Source organism: Oncorhynchus mykiss, chromosome 28 (genome assembly GCF_013265735.2).
Source record: "Oncorhynchus mykiss isolate Arlee chromosome 28, USDA_OmykA_1.1, whole genome shotgun sequence".
Taxonomy (NCBI): domain Eukaryota; kingdom Metazoa; phylum Chordata; class Actinopteri; order Salmoniformes; family Salmonidae; genus Oncorhynchus; species Oncorhynchus mykiss.
The window spans coordinates 24230246-24250979 of record NC_048592.1 but is presented as its reverse complement, the minus strand read 5'-3'; the positions used below and the strand labels follow the sequence as shown (position 1 = coordinate 24250979).

Genomic DNA, 20734 nt, shown 5'->3' with positions numbered 1-20734 from the left:
AATCACATTTTGTTGCAACAAATTAAAACGGGTGAAATAATAAGAACAGTCATCAAATTTGCGAGAATTAATCACAAACTCCACAATTAAACACTCCCGCTTCACAACGACGCCATCTTGGTCCATGTTTTTCCCTTCGAAAACTTCCAGACGTATTGGATGTGTCATAATCGTCATACCACGTTTACCCAATCATATTTGGTGTTATTGCCAGTTTAGCCAATAAAACATTTGATTGTACAACACTAAAAGGAATAGCCCACTGGCTCTAAATAGCAAACCGCAGCTTGTGTAGATCTATAAACAGCATGAACCCACTCATACCTATAAGAGTGTGTGACTTGCCCCATTGCATGTATTGGTTTGTCTGTAATATGCGCAGATGCCACGTTAACATGTCCACTTCAATTTCAGTGTGTCAACTACTGACAGCATGAGAGGATATGGATGTGCAGCAAACCAAATTGTGCTGACGTTATGATAGTAAAGCTGTTCAGCGTATACTATTCGGATATGCACGTTCATTGATAAATACCAATTAGATATATTGTCACTAAATTAAGGAAATGATGTTTAGGCAGAGTAAAACAGTTCTCCAGAAACTTCGAAATCTACGGTGAGTATATATTAGCTAGCTAGCCAGCTAGCCCTGGACCATGACTCCGTTACATCACATTGCACATAACCGTAGGATCTTTATGAGTAAATCTCACGTCTGGCACCAGAACAAACCCGTTGAACGGGTATTTGATTTCCATAGGGGGATGTTTTTTTACGGGACATTTTATGTGGATATAGGCTATAACCTGGTGGGGGAAAAATGTACAGTTGAAGTCGGAAGTTTACATACACCTTAGCCAAATACATTTAAACTCAGTTTTTCACAATTCCTGACATTTAATCATAGTAAAAATGTCCTGTCTTAGGTCAGTTAGGATCACCACTTTATTTTAAGTGAAATGTCAGAATAATAGGAGAAAGAATAATTTATTTCAGCCTATTTGTCACATTCCCAGTGGGTCAGAAGTTTACACACACTCAATTATTAATTGGTAGCATTGCCTTTAAATAGTTTAACTTGGGTCAAACGTTTTGGGTAGCCTTCCACAAGCTTCCCACATAATAAGTTGTGAATTTTGGCCCATTCCTCCTGAGAGCTGGTGGAACTGAGTCAGGTTTGTAGGCCTCCTTGCTCGCACACACTTTTTCAGTTCTGCCCACAAATATTCTATAGGATTGAGGTCAGGGCTTTGTGATGGCCACTCCAATACCTTAACTTTGTTGTCCTTAAGCCATTTTTCTACAACTTTGGAAGTATGCTTGAGGTCATTGTCAATTTGGAAGACCCATTTGCGACCAAGCTTTAACTGACGTCTTAATATGTTGCTATAATATATCCACATAATTTTCTTTTGTCATGATGCCATCTATTTTGTGAAATGCACCAGTCCCAGCAAAGCACCCCCACAACATGATGCTGCCACCCCCGTTCTTCACAGTTGGGATGGTGTTCTTCGGCTTGCAAGCCTCGCCCTTTTTCCTCTAAACATAACAATGTTCATTATGGCCAAACATTTCTATTTTTGTTTCATCAGACCAGAGGACATTTCTCCAAAAAATACAATATTTGTCCTCATGTGCAGTTGCAAACCATAGTCTGGCTTAATGGCGGTTTTGGAGCAGTGGCTTCTCCTTGCTGAGCGGCCTTTCAGGTCATGTCGATATAGGACTCGTTTTACTGTGGATATAGATACTTTTGTACCCGTTTCCTCCAGCATCTTCACAAGGTCCTTTGCTGTTGTTTTGGGATTGGTTTGCACTTTTCGCACCAAAGTATGTTCATCTCTAGGAGACAGAACACGTCTCCTTCCTGAGCGGTATGACGGCTGTGTGGTTCCATGATGTTTATACTTGCGTACTATTGTTTGTACAGATGAACATGGTACATTCAGGCGTTTACAATTTCTTTTCTGAGGTCTTGGCTGATTTCTTTTGTTTTTCCCATGATGTCACGCAAAGAGGCACTGAGTTTGAAGGTAGGCCTTGAAATACATCCACAGGTACACCTCCAATTGACTCAAATGATGTCTAGCCTATCAGAAGCTTCTGAAGCCATGACAATAATTTTCTGGAATTTTCCAAGCTGTTTAAAGGCACAGTCAACTTAGTGTATGTAAACTTCTGACCCACTGGAATTGTGATACAGTGAATTATAAGTGAAACAATCTGTCTGTAAACAATTGTTGGAGAAATTACTTGTGTCATGCGCAAAGTAGATGTCCTAACTGACTTGCCAAAACTATAGTTTGTTGACAAGAATTTTGTGGCGTGGTTGAAAAACTAGTTTTAATGACTCCAACCTAAGTGTATGTAAACTTCCGACTTCAACTGTGTATATGAGTGATTCTACAACTACGGGCACTTCTATGTCCTCGGGGTCAATTTCGAAAAAATATGTTAAATTCATACTAAGTATGTTTTAACACATCAAGTATTTTATCTACTTTTCAGTTGCATTTTTTCCACCTACATTTCACTGTTTTGCCCTTGTCCCTGACCCAGACTTTTGAGCTTCTACTATGTTTTTCTATGAGAGAACATTAATAATTACTCATATAATGTTATCTACTAGAGAAAGAGTCAATTAAATAAAATCTATATCAATATTTATTGTGAGTATGCCCTTTATATTGTTACTTACACAAAATATACCTGTCCTTTGGTAATGGTGTAATTTACACCACTGAGGGCAAGTTCCTCTTTTTAATATAGTTTTGTGAAGAGCATGTTAATTTAGCTACCATGGAAAATGGCTGCAGTGGGCAGTTGTCCAAAAGTTGAAGAAATATCTAGGTAAATATTACTTGTGTAGAGAATATTTTTGTCAGTCATTTCCAAGCAGTCTATGATTTCTTTAATTTGTGGTATAAAGTTAGGAAAAAAAATGTGTATTTTATGTATTTATTGTAAACTACAGTACTTGTCAAAAGTTTGGACACACCCACTCATTCAAGGGTTTTTCTTTATTTTTACTATGTTCTACATTGTAGAATAATAGTGAAGACATCAAAACTACAAAATAACAGCTATGGAATCATGTAGTTATCTAACCTCTACAGAATTGGTGGGTCCCCCGCGGGACGGTTGAGCTAAAGTAGGCTAATGTGATTAGCATGAGGTTGTAAGTAACAAGAACATTTCCCAGGACATAGACATATCTGATATTGGCAGAAGCTTAAATTCTTGTTAATCCAACTGCACTGTCCAATTTACAGTAGATATTACAGTGAAAGAATGCCATGCTATTGTTTGAGGAGAGTGCACAGTTGTGAACTTGAAAATGTATTAATAAACCAGTTAGGCACATTTGGGCAGACTTGATACAACATTTTGAACAGAAACACAATAGTTCATTGGATCAGTCTAAAACTTTGCACAAACACTGCTGCCATCTAGTGGCCAACATCTAAATGACGCTTGGGCTGGCATAATACATGATGGCCTTTTTCTTGCATTTCAAAAATGATGGTACAAAAATAATCTTTAAAAAAATATTTTACCAGATCTAATGTGTTTTATTCTCCTACATGAATTTAACATTTCCACAAACTTCAAAGTGTTTCCTTTCAAATGGTATCATCTGATGCAAGCCAGCAATGATCTCTCTCTTGGCAAATCCAGTTTCCAGTGGCAGAATCCTTCATGGAGGTTCAGGAGCACCTCAGCAACAGAGAGGGCATTGCAGTACCAGGCAGGACAGAAGATCCATGGCTTCACAGTTAAGGAGGTAAAATGCCGGGCCAAAAACTAATGTCAATCCCTTTGGGTCAATAGGATTGGAAAACACTGACCCACAACAAGAGTAAAATTCTGATAAATTCACATACACTTCTAGTCAAAGTTTAGCATAAAGTCAGGATAAATGTGATCTTATCCTCCTGTGTTTCTGCAGGTGGTTACTGTTCCTGACCTGTTCCTTACAGCTGTCAAACTGACCCATGACAACACAGGCGCCCAGTATCTACACGCAGCTAGAGATGACAAGAACAATCTCTTTAGGTAATAATCCCACATTTGTGGAAGTATACTTTATTTGGCTAAGTTTGTATGTTAAAATGGAACCTTGTCCCCAGACTCAATTGCTTCCCTGATAGAGAGCCGGCTGGTTGAAGAGATTAGATAAAATTAAATGTTCTAGTTTAGTAATAAAATACTTATTCTAAGCCAGTGCTTTTTCTAACGACAGTGTTTCCATCTCTTGTCGTAACACCTCTGCAGTGTTCAGCTCAGGACGACCCCAATGGACAACACAGGGGTCCCACACATCCTGGAACACACAGTGTTGTGTGGCTCAGAGAAGTACCCCTGCAGAGACCCCTTTTTCAAGATGCTCAACAGATCCCTCTCCACCTTCATGAACGCATTCACAGGTGTGTGTGTGTGTGTGTGTGTGTGTGTGTGTGTGTGTGTGTACACGCATGGTGTCTGAAACATCATTGTTTTTTTCCCCCACAGCTAGTGATTTCACTATGTATCCCTTCTCCACACAAAACGGGAAAGACTTCCAGAATCTCCTCTCCGTGTATCTGGATGCAGTGTTTTTCCCTTGTCTACGAGAACTTGATTTTTGGTAAGTGTGGTGTTTAAATAGCTGCCTCTTTAATCAAAATCATTGACATCAGAAGTCTGCATTCATATCCTTGTGTTTTGTTAAAGGCAGGAGGGATGGAGACTGGAGAATGAAAAACCTACAGATCCTACTTCCCCTTTGGTCTTCAAAGGAGTTGTCTTCAATGAAATGAAGGGCGCTTTTGTGAGTGACTTCGTTCCAAGTTATTTATTTAGAGATTTGTTATTTAGATTTATTGTGATTAATTTGTGAGAATTACAGAATAATTTGGTCAGGAGATGGACAAATAGAAGTCACATTGGAATCTTACATTTCCTCTCTGTATGTGATTTCAGTCAGACAACGAGAGGGTATATGCCCAGCACCTGCAGAACAAGCTGTTTCCTGACCACACATACGGTGTGGTGTCTGGAGGGGAACCCCTGGCCATCCCTGACCTCTCCTGGGAACAACTGAAGCACTTCCACGCTACACACTACCACCCCAGCAATGCAAGGTACAGTACACTATGACATGCACAATACACCACCACCACCATGCTTCAACATGAGCTACTGCTCATTGTGATACGCCATGACCTGTACAGTACACTGTCACACATTACCACTTAGCAATGCACGGCACAACACACTGTCACACACCCCAATATTATATACTCGGCACAGTAGCACTGTGTCTCACACAACTCTGTTGGGCCTTGGCAGTAACAGGGTTTCCCCTTTTCTGCTCCTCAGGTTCTTCACCTACGGGGATCTGCCCTTAGAGCAGCACTTGAAACAGATCCAGGAGGAGGCTCTGTCCAAGTTTGAGCGCACTGAGCCTGACACTGCTGTCCCTAACCAACCCCACTGGGACAGGCCTGTGCGTCTGCCCATCCAGTATCACTGTAGCTCTTTCAGTACCTGCTGTCAGATATTACTTTATTCATCATCAGCTCCCACATATTACAATTCTATGCACTCCACTTGAGCTACTTTGGCAAGGTCTATGGTTTGGAAGTTTGAATTAATTTCACCGTAATGCTTATTTGAATGATCCTGTTTGATGATGTTTTAATGTCAGTTTTTTTTAATGTCTGACGCCAAAGACATTTCCACATTTGTGTGGACAGAAGTGTTTCTAATTGTAATGGACTTTTCCACAGAGAGAGGACCATGTGACCTGCAGTCCCGATGCTATGGCTCCTGATGCAGCCAAACAGAACACGCTGTGTATGAGCTACCTGCTAGGAGAGTACGTAATACTGAGCTACTGCAACACTATCAGTTGTTTCTCTAAACTTCTTTCTGGGATAGTATACATTGATTTGTTTTAAAGTGACTTTAACCTCAATTGTTGCATGTCGAGATTTACGTATGCATTTTGGTCATTTAAAATCAGTAAGCGACACAGTAGTGGTCTCATTCAGGTGTCCTTCGCTCTGCAGCATCACAGATACATTTGAGGGTTTCACCCTGAGCCTGCTGTCCTCTCTGATGATCTCTGGACCCAACTCTCCCTTCTACAAGACCCTCATAGAACCCAAGATAGGAACAAACTTCTCCTCTGTCGTAGGGTGGGTTAACCTCTTTGGAGATGGATTTAGAAACCAATGAACATTGATAAAACACGTTAAAAGACATACAGTCCCAGAATACAGGCACTTTATCTCAACGAAGTTAAAGAACTTGTGAGGTACACATTGGCATAGCACTTTGGAATGTTGATATATACTGAACAGTAAAATTCTTTATTTACCAGTATCTTGTTATTTTCCAGATACGATGGGAGCACCAAAGAGGCATCATTCAGCATAGGCTTGCAAGGAATGGCTGAAGAAGACACTGAGAAAGTCAAGCAAATCATTGTCCAAACCATTGATGAGATCATTGCGTAAGTATACTGCTGATGTGTTATGTACAATAACAGTCATCACAATAATGTAATCTAACTGTACTTCTCTCCTAACGATGCAGCAATGGATTTGAGGAGGAGAGGATAGAGGCCCTGCTTCATAAGATTGAAATCCAGATGAAACATCAGTCTACCAGCTTCGGGTTGTCACTGGCCTCAGTGAGTACAAGGCCACAGCTTGTCTGGTGTCTCCACTGTGATGTTTTAACCATGAACATTTTATTGTTTTCTATACACACTCTAAACAGAGGTGAAATGTGAAGGGAATTGAAATGTATATAAAGACAGACTCACGAATACCATAGTGATTGTCCTGGCAGCTGCATCTCCTGTATACAGTATGACCATATTAACCCTCTAGTAAGTTTACTATTCCATTAGTCAGCACCTCTCTAACTACACTGAACAAAAATATAAACGCAACATGTAAAGTGTTGGTCCGAGGTTTCATGAGTTGAAATAAAAGATCCTAGAAATGTTCCAAACGCAGAAAAATAAGCTTTTTGTAAAATGTTGTCCAAATTAGTTTACATCCCTGTTAGAGAGCATTCACCTTTTGCCAAGATAATCCATCCACCTGACAGGTATGCATTTCAAGAAGCTGATTAAACAGCATGATCATTACACAGGTGTAACTTGTGCTGGGGACAGTAAAAGGCCACTCTAAAATGTGCAGTTTTGTCACAAAACACAATGCCACAAATGTCAAGTTTTGAGGGAGTGTGCATTTGGCATGCTGACTGCAGGAGTGTCCACCAGAGCTGTTGCCAGAGAATTGAATGTCCATTTCTCAGTATGGCAGTATATCCAACCGGCCTCACAACCACAGACCACATGTAACCACTCCACCCCAGGACCTTCACATCTGGCTTCTTCACCTGCGGATTGTCTGAGACCAGCTACCTGGACAGCTGATGAAACTGAGGAGTATTTCAGTCTGTAATAATGCCCTTTTGCGGGGAAAAACTCATTCTGATTTGCTGGGTTCCCTAGTGGGTGGGCTGTAGCCCTGCCCAGTCATGTGAAATCCATAGATTAGGATCTAATGAATTTATTTCAATTGACTGATTTCCTTATATGAAATGTAACTAAGTAAAATTGTTGTATTTTTGTTCAGTATATTTTGGGTGCGTGTTGTCAACTTTATACTTGTCTCTGCAGAACATACAGTAGCTTCCTGCTGGAACTACAATGGAAATATACACACCTAGGTGCTGCTCATTAAATGAGTATGACCTTTTACCCTGTGTGTTGTCTCTCTGCTAACAGTACATAGCTTCCTGTTGGAACCATGATGGAGACCCGGTCCAGCTGCTGAAGATCAGTGACAGTGTGACCCAGTTCAGAGAAGCCCTGAAGGACAACCCTCGCTTCCTCCAGGAGAAAGTCCTACACTACTTCAAGGTGAGACCAGACAGGAGAAATACGTTGCGTTTCTTTCAGTATACATGGCATCTAAATCTGAATAGCCTATGTAACAGTAAATTGTAATGGGATAAAGCAGTCTAATCAAGAAAGTTGATGTCATCATGCAGGGGTCATAGACCAGGGGGTTGTTGAAAGAAGGAAATTACATCAGTTTAATCATGTCACTGACTTTAGTGTTATGGTAATGTCATGTCACATTAGCATCTTGTTGGTGCCCATGCAGGACAACACTCACAGGCTGACTCTGTCTATGAGTCCCGATGAGGCGTACCTGGAGAAACAAGTCAAAGCAGAGGAGGAGAAACTCCAGAAGAAGGTACAGGCTCTGTCTGAGAGTGACAAGAAAGACATCTATGAGAAAGGTAAGTTATACGCCAACAGCTATAGACGGGTTGCCTGACAACATCACGAAAAAGATGCGTTCTCATCGATGGGGCAGAAGGTTGTGTGTTATGAACCTGAACAGTCAGATAGCAAGCAACAATGACAAGAAGCTGCCATGTGGCTTGTTTCAGCTAGTTGTATCTTGTTCTTGGTACTACACTACATGACCAAAAGTATGTGGACACCTGCTCGTCGAGCATCTCATTCCAAAATCATAGGCATTAATATGGAGTTGGTCCCCCTTTGCTGCTATAAAAGCCTCCACTTTTCCACTAGATGTTGGAACATTGATGCGGGGACTTGCTTCCATTCAGCCACGAGCATTAGTGAGGTCAGACACTGATGTTGTGCAATTAGGCCTGGTTTTACAGTCAATGTTCCAATTCATCCCGAAGGTGTTCGATGGGGATCAAATCAAATTGTATTGGTCACATACACATGCTTAGCAGATGTTACTGCGTTACTGTGCTTGTGCTTCTAGTTCTGACAGTGCAGTAATATCTAACATGTAGTCTAACTATTCCACACAACTCCCTAATACACACAAATCTTAGTAAAGGAATGGAATAAGAATGTAAATGACAGAACGGCATAGGCAAGATGCAATAGATGGTATAAAATACAGTATATACAGTGCCTTGCGAAAGTTTTCGGCCCCCTTGAGTTTTGCGACCTTTTGCCACATTTCAGGCTTCAAACATAAAGATATAAAACTGTATTTTTTTGTGAAGAATCAACAACAAGTGGGACACAATCATGAAGTGGAACGACATTTATTGGATATTTCAAACTTTTTTAACAAATCAAAAACTAAAAAATTGGGCGTGCAAAATTATTCAGCCCCTTTACTTTCAGTGCAGCAAACTCTTTCCAGAAGTTCAGTGAGGATCTCTGAATGATCCAATGTTGACCTAAATGACTAATGATGATAAATACAATCCACCTGTGTGTAATCAAGTCTCCGTATAAATGCACCTGCACTGTGATAGTCTCAGAGGTCCGTTAAAAGCGCAGAGAGCATCATGAAGAACAAGGAACACACCAGGCAGGTCCGAGATACTGTTGTGAAGAAGTTTAAAGCCGGATTTGGATACAAAAAGATTTCCCAAGCTTTAAACATCCCAAGGAGCACTGTGCAAGCGATAATATTGAAATGGAAGGAGTATCAGACCACTGCAAATCTACCAAGACCTGGCCGTCCCTCTAAACTTTCAGCTCATACAAGGAGAAGACTGATCAGAGATGCAGCCAAGAGGCTCATGATCACTCTGGATGAACTGCAGAGATCTACAGCTGAGGTGGGAGACTCTGTCCATAGGACAACAATCAGTTGTATATTGCACAAATCTGGCCTTTATGGAAGAGTGGCAAGAAGAAAGACATTTCTTAAAGATATCCATAAAAAGTGTTGTTTAAAGTTTGCCACAAGCCACCTGGGAGACACACCAAACATGTGGAAGAAGGTGCTCTGGTCAGATGAAACCAAAATTGAACTTTTTGGCAACAATGCAAAACGTTATGTTTGGCGTAAAAGCAACACTGCTCATCACCATGAACACACCATCCCCACTGTCAAACATGGTGGTGGCAGCATCATGGTTTGGGCCTGCTTTTCTTCAGCAGGGACAGGGAAGATGGTTAAAATTGATGGGAAGATGGATGGAGCCAAATACAGGACCATTCTGGAAGAAAACCTGATGGAGTCTGCAAAAGACCTGAGACTGGGACTGAGATTTGTCTTCCAACAAGACAATGATCCAAAACATAAAGCAAAATCAACAATGGAATGGTTCAAAAATAAACATATCTAGGTGTTAGATGGGCCAAGTCAAAGTCCAGACCTGAATCCAATCGAGAATCTGTGGAAAGAACTGAAAACTGCTGTTCACAAATGCTCTCCATCCAACCTCACTGAGCTCGAGCTGTTTTGCAAGGAGGAATGGGAAAAAATTATCTCGATGTGCAAAACTGATAGAGACATACCCCAAGCGACTTACAGCTGTAATCGCAGCAAAAGGTGGCGCTACAAAGTATTAACTTAAGGGGGCTGAATAATTTTGCACGCCCAATTTTTCAGTTTTTGATTTGTTAAAAAAGTTTGAAATATCCAATAAATGTTGTTCCACTTCATGATTGTGTCCCACTTGTTGTTGATTCTTCACAAAAAAATACAGTTTTATATCTTTATGTTTGAAGCCTGAAATGTGGCAAAAGGTCGCAAAGTTCAAGGGGGCCGAATACTTTCGCAAGGCACTGTACATATGAGATGAGTGATGCAAGATCTTGTAACATTATTAAAGTAGCATTATTAAAGTGACTAGTGATCCATTAATTAAAGTGGCCAATGATTTCAAGTCTGTATGTTGGCAGCAGCCTCTCTGTGTAAGTGATGGCTGTTTAACAGTCTGATGGCCTTGAGATAGAAGCTGTTATTCAGTCTCTCTGTCCCAGCTTTGATGCATCTGTACTGACCCCGCCTTCTGGATGTTAGTGGGGTGAACAGGCAGTGGCCCAGGTGGTTGTTATCCTTGAAGATCCTTCCTGTGATATCGGGTGCTGTAGGTGTCCTGGAGGGCAGGTAGTTTGCCCCTGGTGATGCGTTGTGCAGACCACACCACCCTCTGGAGGGCCTTGCGGTTGTGGGCGGAGCAGTTGCCGTACCAGGCGGTGATACAGCCCGACAGGATGCTCTCAATTGTGCATCTGTAAAAGTTTGAGGCTTTTAGGTGACAAGCCACATTTCTTCAGCCTCCTGAGGTTGAAGAGGTGCTGTTGCGCCTTCTTCACCACGCTGTCTGTGTGACTGGACCATTTCAGTTTGTCCGTGATGTGTACGTCGAGGAACTTAAAACGTTCCATCTTCTCCACTACTGTGCCGTGGATGGGGGGATGCTCCCTCTGCTGTTTTCTGAAGTCCACAATCATCTCCTTTGTTTTGTTGACTACGGTTCAGTCATGTGGTCAGGTGCCAGTCAAGTTCTTCCACACCGATCTCAACAAACCATTTCTGTATGTACCTCGCTTTGTGCACAGGGGCATTGTCATGTTGAAACAGGAAAGGGCCTTCTCCAAACTGTTGCTACAAAGTTGGAAGCACAGAATTGTCTAGAATGTCATTGTATGCTGCAGCATTAAGATTTCCCTTCACTGGAATTAAGGGGCCTAGCCCAAACCATGAAAAACAGCCCCAGGCCATTATTCCTCCACCACGAAACTTTAGTTGCCACTATTTATTCGGGCAGGTAGTGTTTTTCTGGCATCCACCAAACCCAGATTAATCTGTCGGACTGCCTGATGGTGAAGCATGATTCATCACTACACTACAGAGAACGCGTTTCCCCTGCCCCAGAGTCCAATGGCGGCGAGCTTTACACCACTCCAGCCGATGCTTGGCGTTGCACATGGTGGGCTTAGGCTTGTGTGCGGCTGCTCGGCCATGGAAACACATTTCATGAAGCTCCCAACGAACAGTTCTTGTGCTGACATTGCTTCCAGAGGCAGGTTGGAACTCAGTAGTGAGTGTTGCAACCGAGGACAGATGATTTTTACACGCTTCAGCACTCTGCGGTCCCGTTCTGTGAGCATGTGTGGCCTACCACTTTGCGGCTGAGCCGTTGTTGCTCCTAGACGTTTCCATTTCACAATAACAGCACTTACAGTTGACCGGGACAGCTCTTGCAGAGCAGAAATTTTAAAGGTGGCATCCTATGACGTTGCCACATTGTAAGTCACTGACCTCTTCATTAATGCCGTTTTACTGTCAATGTTTGTCATGGAGATTGTATGGCGGTGTGCTCAATTTTATACACCTGTCAGCAACGGGTGTGGCTGAAATAGCTGAATGCACTAATTTGAAGGGGTGTCCACATACTTTTGTATATATAGTGTAGGTCTTGTTTTGAGGTGTTTTGACTGATGTCATATCTATGCTAATACATATGCTAGCTAGCTAACCAATATCTGTAATGATGTATTTGAGAGACACCAAGTGCTCATTGTGCAAATGTATTTATGTTTTCAATACACATTTGGAGATCAATTATAATTCACTTTTTCAATAATCCTTGTTTTGCCCCAAAGTTGGGCACTCATTGGTTTTGTTGCTTAACAACCCACCTGTCTTTTGAGGAAAATGGAGAATACTCATTCACTTCATTATCAAAACTTTATAAACCATTCATGATCATAACGTTTTTTCAGTATTTTTGTACTAATTTATGACTTTTTATTCAGGTCTTGAGCTGCTATCGGTTCAGAGCAAGATCCAGGATGCCTCATGTCTCCCTGCCCTGAAAGTGTCTGACATTGAGCCAACGATAGCAGTCACACCTGTAGAGATGGGCACTGCAGGTACAGTACTACCTGTAGTACACGCAGACGCTACACTCTAGTTACTCTAGGCTCCGAGATAACACTCTAATAGTGTTTCCCATTTCCAGTCCTCCAGTACCCCAGACACCACATCTCCTCCTGTCCTCCAGTTCCCCAGACACCACATCTCCTCCTGTCCTCCAGTTCCCCAGACACCACATCTCCTCCTGTCCTCCAGTTCCCCAGACACCACATCTCCTCCTGTCCTCCAGTTCCCCAGACACCACATCTCCTCCTGTCCTCCAGTTCCCCAGACACCACATCTCCTCCTGTCCTCCAGTTCCCCAGACACCACATCTCCTCCTGTCCTCCAGTTCCCCAGACACCACATCTCCTCCTGTCCTCCAGTTCCCCAGACACTACTGACTTGCCGTTAAATAAAAGGTTAAAAAACAAATTCAGGCCAATCTTGGTTTCATCAGACCAGAGAATCTTGTTTCTCATGTTCTGAGAGTCCTTTAGGTACCTTTTGGCAAACTTCAAACAGGCTGTCATGTGCCTTTTACAGAAGAGTGGCTTCCGTCTGGCCACTCTACCATAAAGGCCTGATTTGGTGGAGTGCTTCAGAGATGGTTGTCTTTATCGAAGGTTCTCCCATCTCCACAGAGGAGCTCTGTCAGGTTGACCATTGGGTTCTTGGTCACTTCCCTGACCAAGCCCCTTCTTCCCCAATTGCTCAGTTTGGCCGAGCGGACAGCTCTAGGAAGAGTCTTGGTGGTTCCAAACTTCTTCCTTTTAAGAATGATGGAAGCCACCACTGTGTTCTTGGAGACCTTCAATGCTGCAGAAATGTTTCGGTACCCTTCCCCAGATCTGTGCCTCAATACAATCCTGTCTCAGAACGGACAATTATTTATACCTCATAGCTTGATTTTTGCTCTGACGTACACTATCAACTGTGGGACCTTATATAGACAGGTTTGTGCCTTTTCCAAATCATGTCCAATCAATTAAATTGACCACAGGTGGACTCCAAGTTGTATAAACATCTCAAGGATAATCAATGGAAACAGGAGGCACCTGAGCGCAATTTGAGTCTCATAGCAGAGGGTCTAAATACTTATGTAAATAAGGTATTTCTGTTTATTTTTAATGAATTTGAAAAAAATTCTAAAAATCAGTTAACTTTGTCATTAGGATTATTGTGAGGAGAAAATGTAATTTAATACATTTTAGAATAAGACTAACTTGACAAAATGTAGATATGTTTTGATGTACAATTTCCAAGTATTGGTAGACTGGCAAATAAACTGGTCCACATGTCAAGACAGAAATTCTTGGAGTCATGGTTTTGTCTCCCTCTGACATTTGTCCTGTTCTACTCTCTTCACCCCACTAGGAGGTGTCCCTGTGCAGTACTGTGAGCAGCCAACCAATGGGATGGTCTACTTCAGGGCTATGTGTAGTCTCAACACCCTCCCTGAAGACCTCAAACTATATGTGCCCCTCTTCTGCAGTGTCATCACCAAGTGAGTCCAGACCCCATATAATATGACCAATCATTTGTGTATTGTCTAGAAGGCATAGCTCGTGTGGTTTCATAAACATGTGTTGAAGGTAATGGAGTTAGTTGCAATTGTGATGAGTATTGAGTTTTTGTCTTGAGAATGTGTGTCTGACTGGGTTACTGAGGTGATTATGAAAAGGCGTGCTGCGTCGGTCCAGGTTGAGCTACCGGTAGGTAGTATTTGTGATCCGTTAATGATCCGTGTGAATTGTGATCAGGTAATGGAGGTGTGTGTTATTTTAGGATGGGGTGTGATTTGATAAGGAGTATGTGTTGGTCCAGGCTGTGAGATGAGACATGCTAATGGGAGTGTGTTGTTACCAGGATGGGCTGTGGAGGGCTGGACTACAGGCAGCAGGCCCAGCAGATGGAGCTGAAGACTGGAGGCATGTCCATCTCCACATCAGTCAACCCTGACTACTCTAACATGGACATGTATGAACAGGTCAGTCCTAGGGCTGGGCGGTACGTTGTATTCATTCGAATTTATGTTTTTGCGTGATATTCCAAATGCCTGTATCACAAGAATCAAGGTTTTGATATTTTTCATTTTTATGAGCGTCTCCTTCTGTGCTGTGTGCAACTTCCCATTTACACCAGAGATCTGTATATAATGACGAGATGTACGTCTCCGCCCTAACAATGGGAGACGTTGTCCCAAAGGCGGGAAGGCAAGCTATAGGTTTAGGTCCAAAATATGCCCATACAAATGCATTGGCCTTACTTTGGACAGATTTTATTGAGAGCGAAACCTATTGCTTCGCCTTTTCTATGGTTTACACACCAAGCCCCTGCCGCTCACGCCAACAAAGTTGAGAGATAACATTGTCCTCTCTGACATGCGGTTTTAACTCGCTTTTCCATTTGAGGTTTTCCAACATAATCGGTCATATGGACACCAAAACACATTATTATTTAAACATTTCTAACGATACCCTTTTTATGTCTCAACTACTCAAATTGCGCATCGCAGACACTACTAAAACGAGAATATCAATGAACATTGATTCTGTCAAATGAATGCGCAGTTTGTCGAGCGCGGCATTGGGGTACCACGTACTGCTAGCAGCATTTTAGCTTAAGACTGTTATACTAGCTTTCTAGTCTGTGTTTTTTAAATGTGCACTAAGTATTAAATTCAATTATATGAATAATTGGCAAACTCGTTCTAATTCTGAGAAATAAGGTAGGCCAATTGATTTCAACATCTGAACAAAGTGGACAGGCCAACATGCTGTTCAAACAGTTGGAGGCAGACAGAAGGGTGTGTTCATAGCAATTCAACTGTTCAACCTTGTTATTTACTAGCTCATGGGCTTGAGAGATTGTTGATGAGACCTGTGTTCATTTTCTGTAGCCTAATGCCTGCTACAAGAGTTTAGTCATTATTAGTGAATGTGCATTATGCATGGTTATAGCTACATTTGTAACAAAAAGGGCATTTTCATAGACTGACTTGCAAGACAGATCAGTGAATATTGCAACAAAAAAAAAGCAGGTTAAACTATACTGAACAAAAATCTAAACGCAACATGCAACAATTTCAAGGATTTTGCTGAGTTACAGTTCATATAAGGAAATCAGTCAATTGAAATAAATGTATTAGGCCCTAATCTATGGATTTCCCATGACTGGGCAGGAGTGCAGCCATGGGTGGGCCTTGGAGGGTACAGGCCCACCCACTTGGAAGCCAGGCCCACCCGCTTGGGAGCTAGGCCCAGCCAATCAGAATGAGTTTTCCCCGCAGGTGAAAAAGCCAGATGTAGAGGTCCTGGGCTGGCGTGGTTACACGTGAGCTGCGGTTGTGAGGCCGGTTGGACGTACTGCCAAATTCTCTGAAACGAAATTAGGGGCAGCCTATTGTTGGTAGAGAAATTAACATTAAATTCTCTGGCAACAGCTCTGGTGGAAATTCTTGCAGTCAGTTTGCCAATCTCACGCTCCCTCAAAACTTGAGACATCTGTGGCATTATGTTGTGTGACAGAACTGCACATTTTAAAGTGGCCTTATATTGTCCCAAGCACAAGGTTTCTGTGTAATGATCATGCTGTTTAATCAGCTTCTTGATATTCCACACTTGGAATGGATGGATTATCTTGGCAAAGGAGAAATGCTCACTAAAAGTGGTGTAAACAAATTTGTGCACAAACTTTGAGAGAAGCTTTTTGTAGGTATGGAACATTTCTGGGATTTTGTATTTAAGCTCATGAAACATGGGAACAACCATTTACATGTTGCGTTTATATTATTTTCAGTGTATTTTGATAGAATAATGAAATTATTAGTGGGTCTTGTTGTGGAAGGCTTATATTTAGCCTAGGTACAAGCCCTGAATTCATTTGATTATTGCTGACTGTTTGAAATGCAGTGTATTTGACCTTTAATTTTACAACAATGCTTATTTAGAGAGAACAGGTTTTTTTCCGATATACTGTATATTGTGACTCGCCCATAAGTTTGAAAAAAATCGAGATATGATATTTAGGCCATATCGCCCAGCTCTAGCTCAGTCCCCAGCCAGCCAGTCAGTTATAATGAAGTCTAATGTATACCTTTACGTAAGTATAACACAATTCGCTATAAGAAAGAGCATTGTTCATTCACAGTCTGATTCACAGGGAGTCCTCCTCTCATCTTCCTGTCTGGAGAGGAATCTTCCTGATATGTTTCACCTGTGGAGTGACATATTCAACAGGTAGGGTCGCATGTCCATCAGAATAATGCCATGGCACGTAATCCATCTATGGTCGCATGTTCACTAATAAACCACATGTCCATAGTTTTTTAATGACTCATTTGATTGATATTATTTAAGCCCTTTTCTCTCTGTGCTCTGACCTTTGAACCTTTAACTTGACCTACAGCCCGCACTTTGATGATGAGGAGCGTCTGCGTGTGCTGGTCATGATATCGGCTCAGGAACTTGCCAATGGGATCTCTTACTCTGGTCACATGTACGCCATGACGAGGGCGGCTCGCAGTCTGACCCCAACAGGAGAATTACAGGAGACCTTCGGAGGGATGGAGCAGGTGCGAAGGGGGAGGACAATGAGGGTTTGGAAGCAAAGAAAAAGCTGTATGATGAAGGAAAAGGGTTATTGTAACATCTGAATGAGAATATAATGCACTTCTGTACCCTCAAATGAAATACATCTGTTTTCTTGTGTATCTTGAATATCAGGTCAAGTTCATGAAAAGGATTGCGGAGATGCCAGACCTCACCCAAGTTCTACGGACACTTCCTAGAATAAAGAGACACATTCTCAACCCACTGAACATGAGGTGGGTATAGTCTTTACACGTGACAGCTACTTCAAGATTTTACTATAATTTCTGTATTTTTGACTTGAGGGTAAAGTATATTACAACTTCTCGTTGTTCGGACAGATGTGCGGTCAACTCAACTCCTCAGAAGATGTCTGATGCCGCTGGACAGTTGGATAACTTCATGTCTAACGTTGCTTCCAATAAGAAGGATCGCAAACCCGTCCGCTCCGATATCACTGAGGTATGAATTTTTCAAACTATCTTAGTACTGTACTAAGACTGCACTGTAACAATGTGAAATAAATACTTGGGATATGTCCCCAATGGCAGCCTATTCTCTACAAAGTGCACTACTTTTGACCATGGCTCATATGAAGTGCACTATGTAGGGAATAGGGTCCCATTTGGGACAAAACCTGAATATTGCTGTGAGTTGACAGGTGTTCTTTTAATCCTAACAGAGACCTCTTGACTCACTGGCAGCTCCTGGATCTGGCCCAAGTAGAAAACTAATCACTGTGCGTACCGCCTCCACTTTTAAACTAGACCTATGTGTCAAGCATCTCAGTAGGAATACTGATTGAGGATCATGAATAAGATTACATGTTGGACAGGGGGGACCTGATCCTAGATCAGCACTCCTACTCTTGAGACACTTGATCCATACGGCCTCTGAACATTAGTTTGGTCTTCCTTTCATTATTGTTGAGTAACACTTTTATCATTGGTTTCTGACCTTCTTAATCTACCATTGAGCTAATGTAAGTGTGTTTGATCATCACCCCACAGGAGCCCAACTTCAAGCCCTGCCAGATGAAGACATTTTTCCCAATGCCCTTCCCAATCAACTTTGTCAGCGAGTGTATCCGCACCGTGCCCTTCACCCATGAGGACTATGCGAGGTGACTGTCTTAAAGGGATAATTTGGGATTTTGGCAATGAAACCCTTTATCTACTTCCCTAGAGTCAGATGAACTCATGGATACCATTTTTATGTCTCTGCGTTCAGTTTTGAAGGAAGTTGCTAACTAGCATTAGCACAAATGCTAGCTGTTTCTGTAGATCCATGTTCATATTTACTAGGGTTGCAAAAAACGTACTTTCCCCAAATTCCCTGATGTTCCAGAAATCTGGTTTGGATATTCCTGGAATCAGGAGGGAATAAGCACAAAATCCAGAATCCTCAAACCAAGATTTCTGGAAAATGTAGGATATTTCTGAAAGTTACAAATATTGTAACCCCGTATTTACCCATGCTCGTTCCCCTCTCTCTCCCTCAGCCTGAATATCCTGTCCCGGATGATGACTGCTAAGTACCTGCACAGAGAGATCAGAGAGAAGGGTGGGGCCTATGGTGGAGGGGCCAGGGTGGGAGGAGGACTATTCACCTTCTATTCATACAGGTGTGTAGTGTATTAATGTACTGTAATACAACAGGATTATACTGTAACTAAACAGGTTTTAACAGTAGTCATAGAGATTAAGACCTGACAAAGCTGCAGAAAGACATGTTGCGGAAAATCTCAAACTATAACTTTTCAGGAAATTGAATTAACTGCCATATTTTACCATTGAACACACAATCACAAAACATGACAAGCTATTTTGAATATATTTTCTTGATCCTAGAGTCATGAAATGTTCAGAGTACATTAAGGGGAGTTACACATTTTTAATGAATGTACTGTACTGTTTGAATACATGTATTAGATCACTTCTTGGCATATTTCATTAGCTTTAACCCATTGTTCCATGTCCCTGTGTTGATTTCAGAGACCCCAACTCGGTGCAGACTCTGTCAACCTTCCGTAAGAGTGTGGACTGGGTCAGATCAGGACAGTTTACCCAGCAGGACATCGACGAGGCCAAGCTGTCCGTGTTCTCAGCCGTGGATTCCCCCGTCGCCCCCTCCAATAAAGGTGAACAGATGATGTGTCCCAAATGGCACCCTATTCCCTATATAGTGCTACTTTTGAGCGGAGCCCTTCAGGCCCTGGTTAAAGGTAGTGCACTATATAGGGAATAGGGTGCCATTTGGGATGCTACCAGAGCCCAAATGCCAGCTCTAAACCTCTTCACCTGACATTTAACATTCTGTTATTTTATGTCCTGTTAAGTTTTACTGTAGTAACTTGTTATTATAACACATGTATAACATGAGGACAGCTCTACAGAGAGGCATTTACTTAGAGGTTGTCCCTTACCTGGGTCTCACTTTGGAAAGAAACATGACTGTCTTCTAAATGACATGTTATAAATGGACAATGATAAGAGATGAAAAAGACCAAGTGTCAAACCTTGTCTTGAAATGTGATCACTATCACATTATCATGTTGCAGGTATGGGCCGTTTCCTGAGTGGAATCACAGATGAGTTGAAACAGGCCCACAGAGAGAGACTCTTCGCTGTCACAGACAAGAGCCTGGTCGATGTGGCTGGCAGGTAATGTGGTTTTTGGTTTAATATTATTTCAGGTGTTGTTGAATCTGTTTTTTGTGCTCCAACTCCTGTTTACCATGAATCAGTCCTTTTTGGAAGTTTATTGAGCATGCCCTATTTTTGGACTTTGAATGAAAGTGAATATGAAGAGAGTGGCCATTTTCATAGTTTATATCCATGTTTTACACAGGTACCTTGGCATTGGACAGAGGACATGTGGAGTTGCTATTCTTGGTCCTGAGAATGACATCATCAAGAAAGACCCCTCATGGGTGGTAAAATAACATCAGGGAAATGATCCACATGTATCTTCTCCAATTAAGAGACTTCAGATACACTGTGTTTGATGGTAAGTGATCAGTGGTACTTGATTGTCCTAAAAAACTGGACTGTTGCTACAGTGTTATAATATACATTTATTATTGAATTAACCAGACAGTTGCTTTGGTTTTTGATGTTACGGCGCTGTGTTACAAAGTTTAATATTCCATTGAGGTATGTGTGTAAAGCTATTTTGTAGGCAAACTGAATGCGCACAACAGTAAACAGATAATTTCATGTCTAACCTCACCTGAATACCATATTCATAATGTATCAAATATGACAACGTACATTTCATTCAAAACATCAGAATTTCTTTATGGCATAGAACCCTACCTCTGGCTTCAGAATGTGTACAAGTATGTACAGCGATGGCTCCTGTTTACTGAAATATTGTATTTCTATAGAGTACATGTGTATACAAAAATATGACCATTAAATTATCATGATGTTGTAATCAATGTGTTATTATCTAATCCTGAACTCATACCTT

The 20734-nt window shown here is 41.7% G+C and overlaps 1 protein-coding gene across 1 annotated transcript; it reads left to right on the top strand.

Annotated features, from left to right (window-relative positions):
* Positions 1-378: 378 nt before the first annotated feature.
* On the top strand, positions 379-20698 carry LOC110508776 (presequence protease, mitochondrial). The gene is made up of 27 exons (XM_021589582.2): positions 379-616; positions 3682-3787; positions 3953-4059; positions 4279-4430; positions 4516-4630; positions 4717-4813; positions 4966-5126; positions 5365-5491; positions 5775-5863; positions 6057-6185; positions 6389-6502; positions 6586-6682; positions 7793-7927; positions 8175-8313; positions 12569-12685; positions 14046-14175; positions 14538-14658; positions 16833-16909; positions 17079-17244; positions 17396-17496; positions 17602-17722; positions 17943-17999; positions 18271-18383; positions 18762-18884; positions 19255-19400; positions 19821-19923; positions 20111-20698. Exons 1-27 carry the CDS (start codon positions 567-569, stop codon positions 20202-20204), a joined length of 3087 nt encoding a protein of 1028 aa, XP_021445257.2. The 5' UTR covers positions 379-566; the 3' UTR covers positions 20205-20698.
* The last annotated feature ends 36 nt before the right edge of the window (positions 20699-20734 follow it).

Bases quoted from the DNA above. Each gene is read 5' to 3' on its own strand.
- LOC110508776 (XM_021589582.2), top strand. From the start codon at position 567: ATGATGTTTAGGCAGAGTAAAACAGTTCTCCAGAAACTTCGAAATCTA. The intron at 3,788-3,952 runs GTAAAATGCCGG...GTGTTTCTGCAG, and splicing joins ATGGCTTCACAGTTAAGGAG to GTGGTTACTGTTCCTGACCT. The intron at 4,631-4,716 runs GTAAGTGTGGTG...GTTTTGTTAAAG, and splicing joins CTACGAGAACTTGATTTTTG to GCAGGAGGGATGGAGACTGG.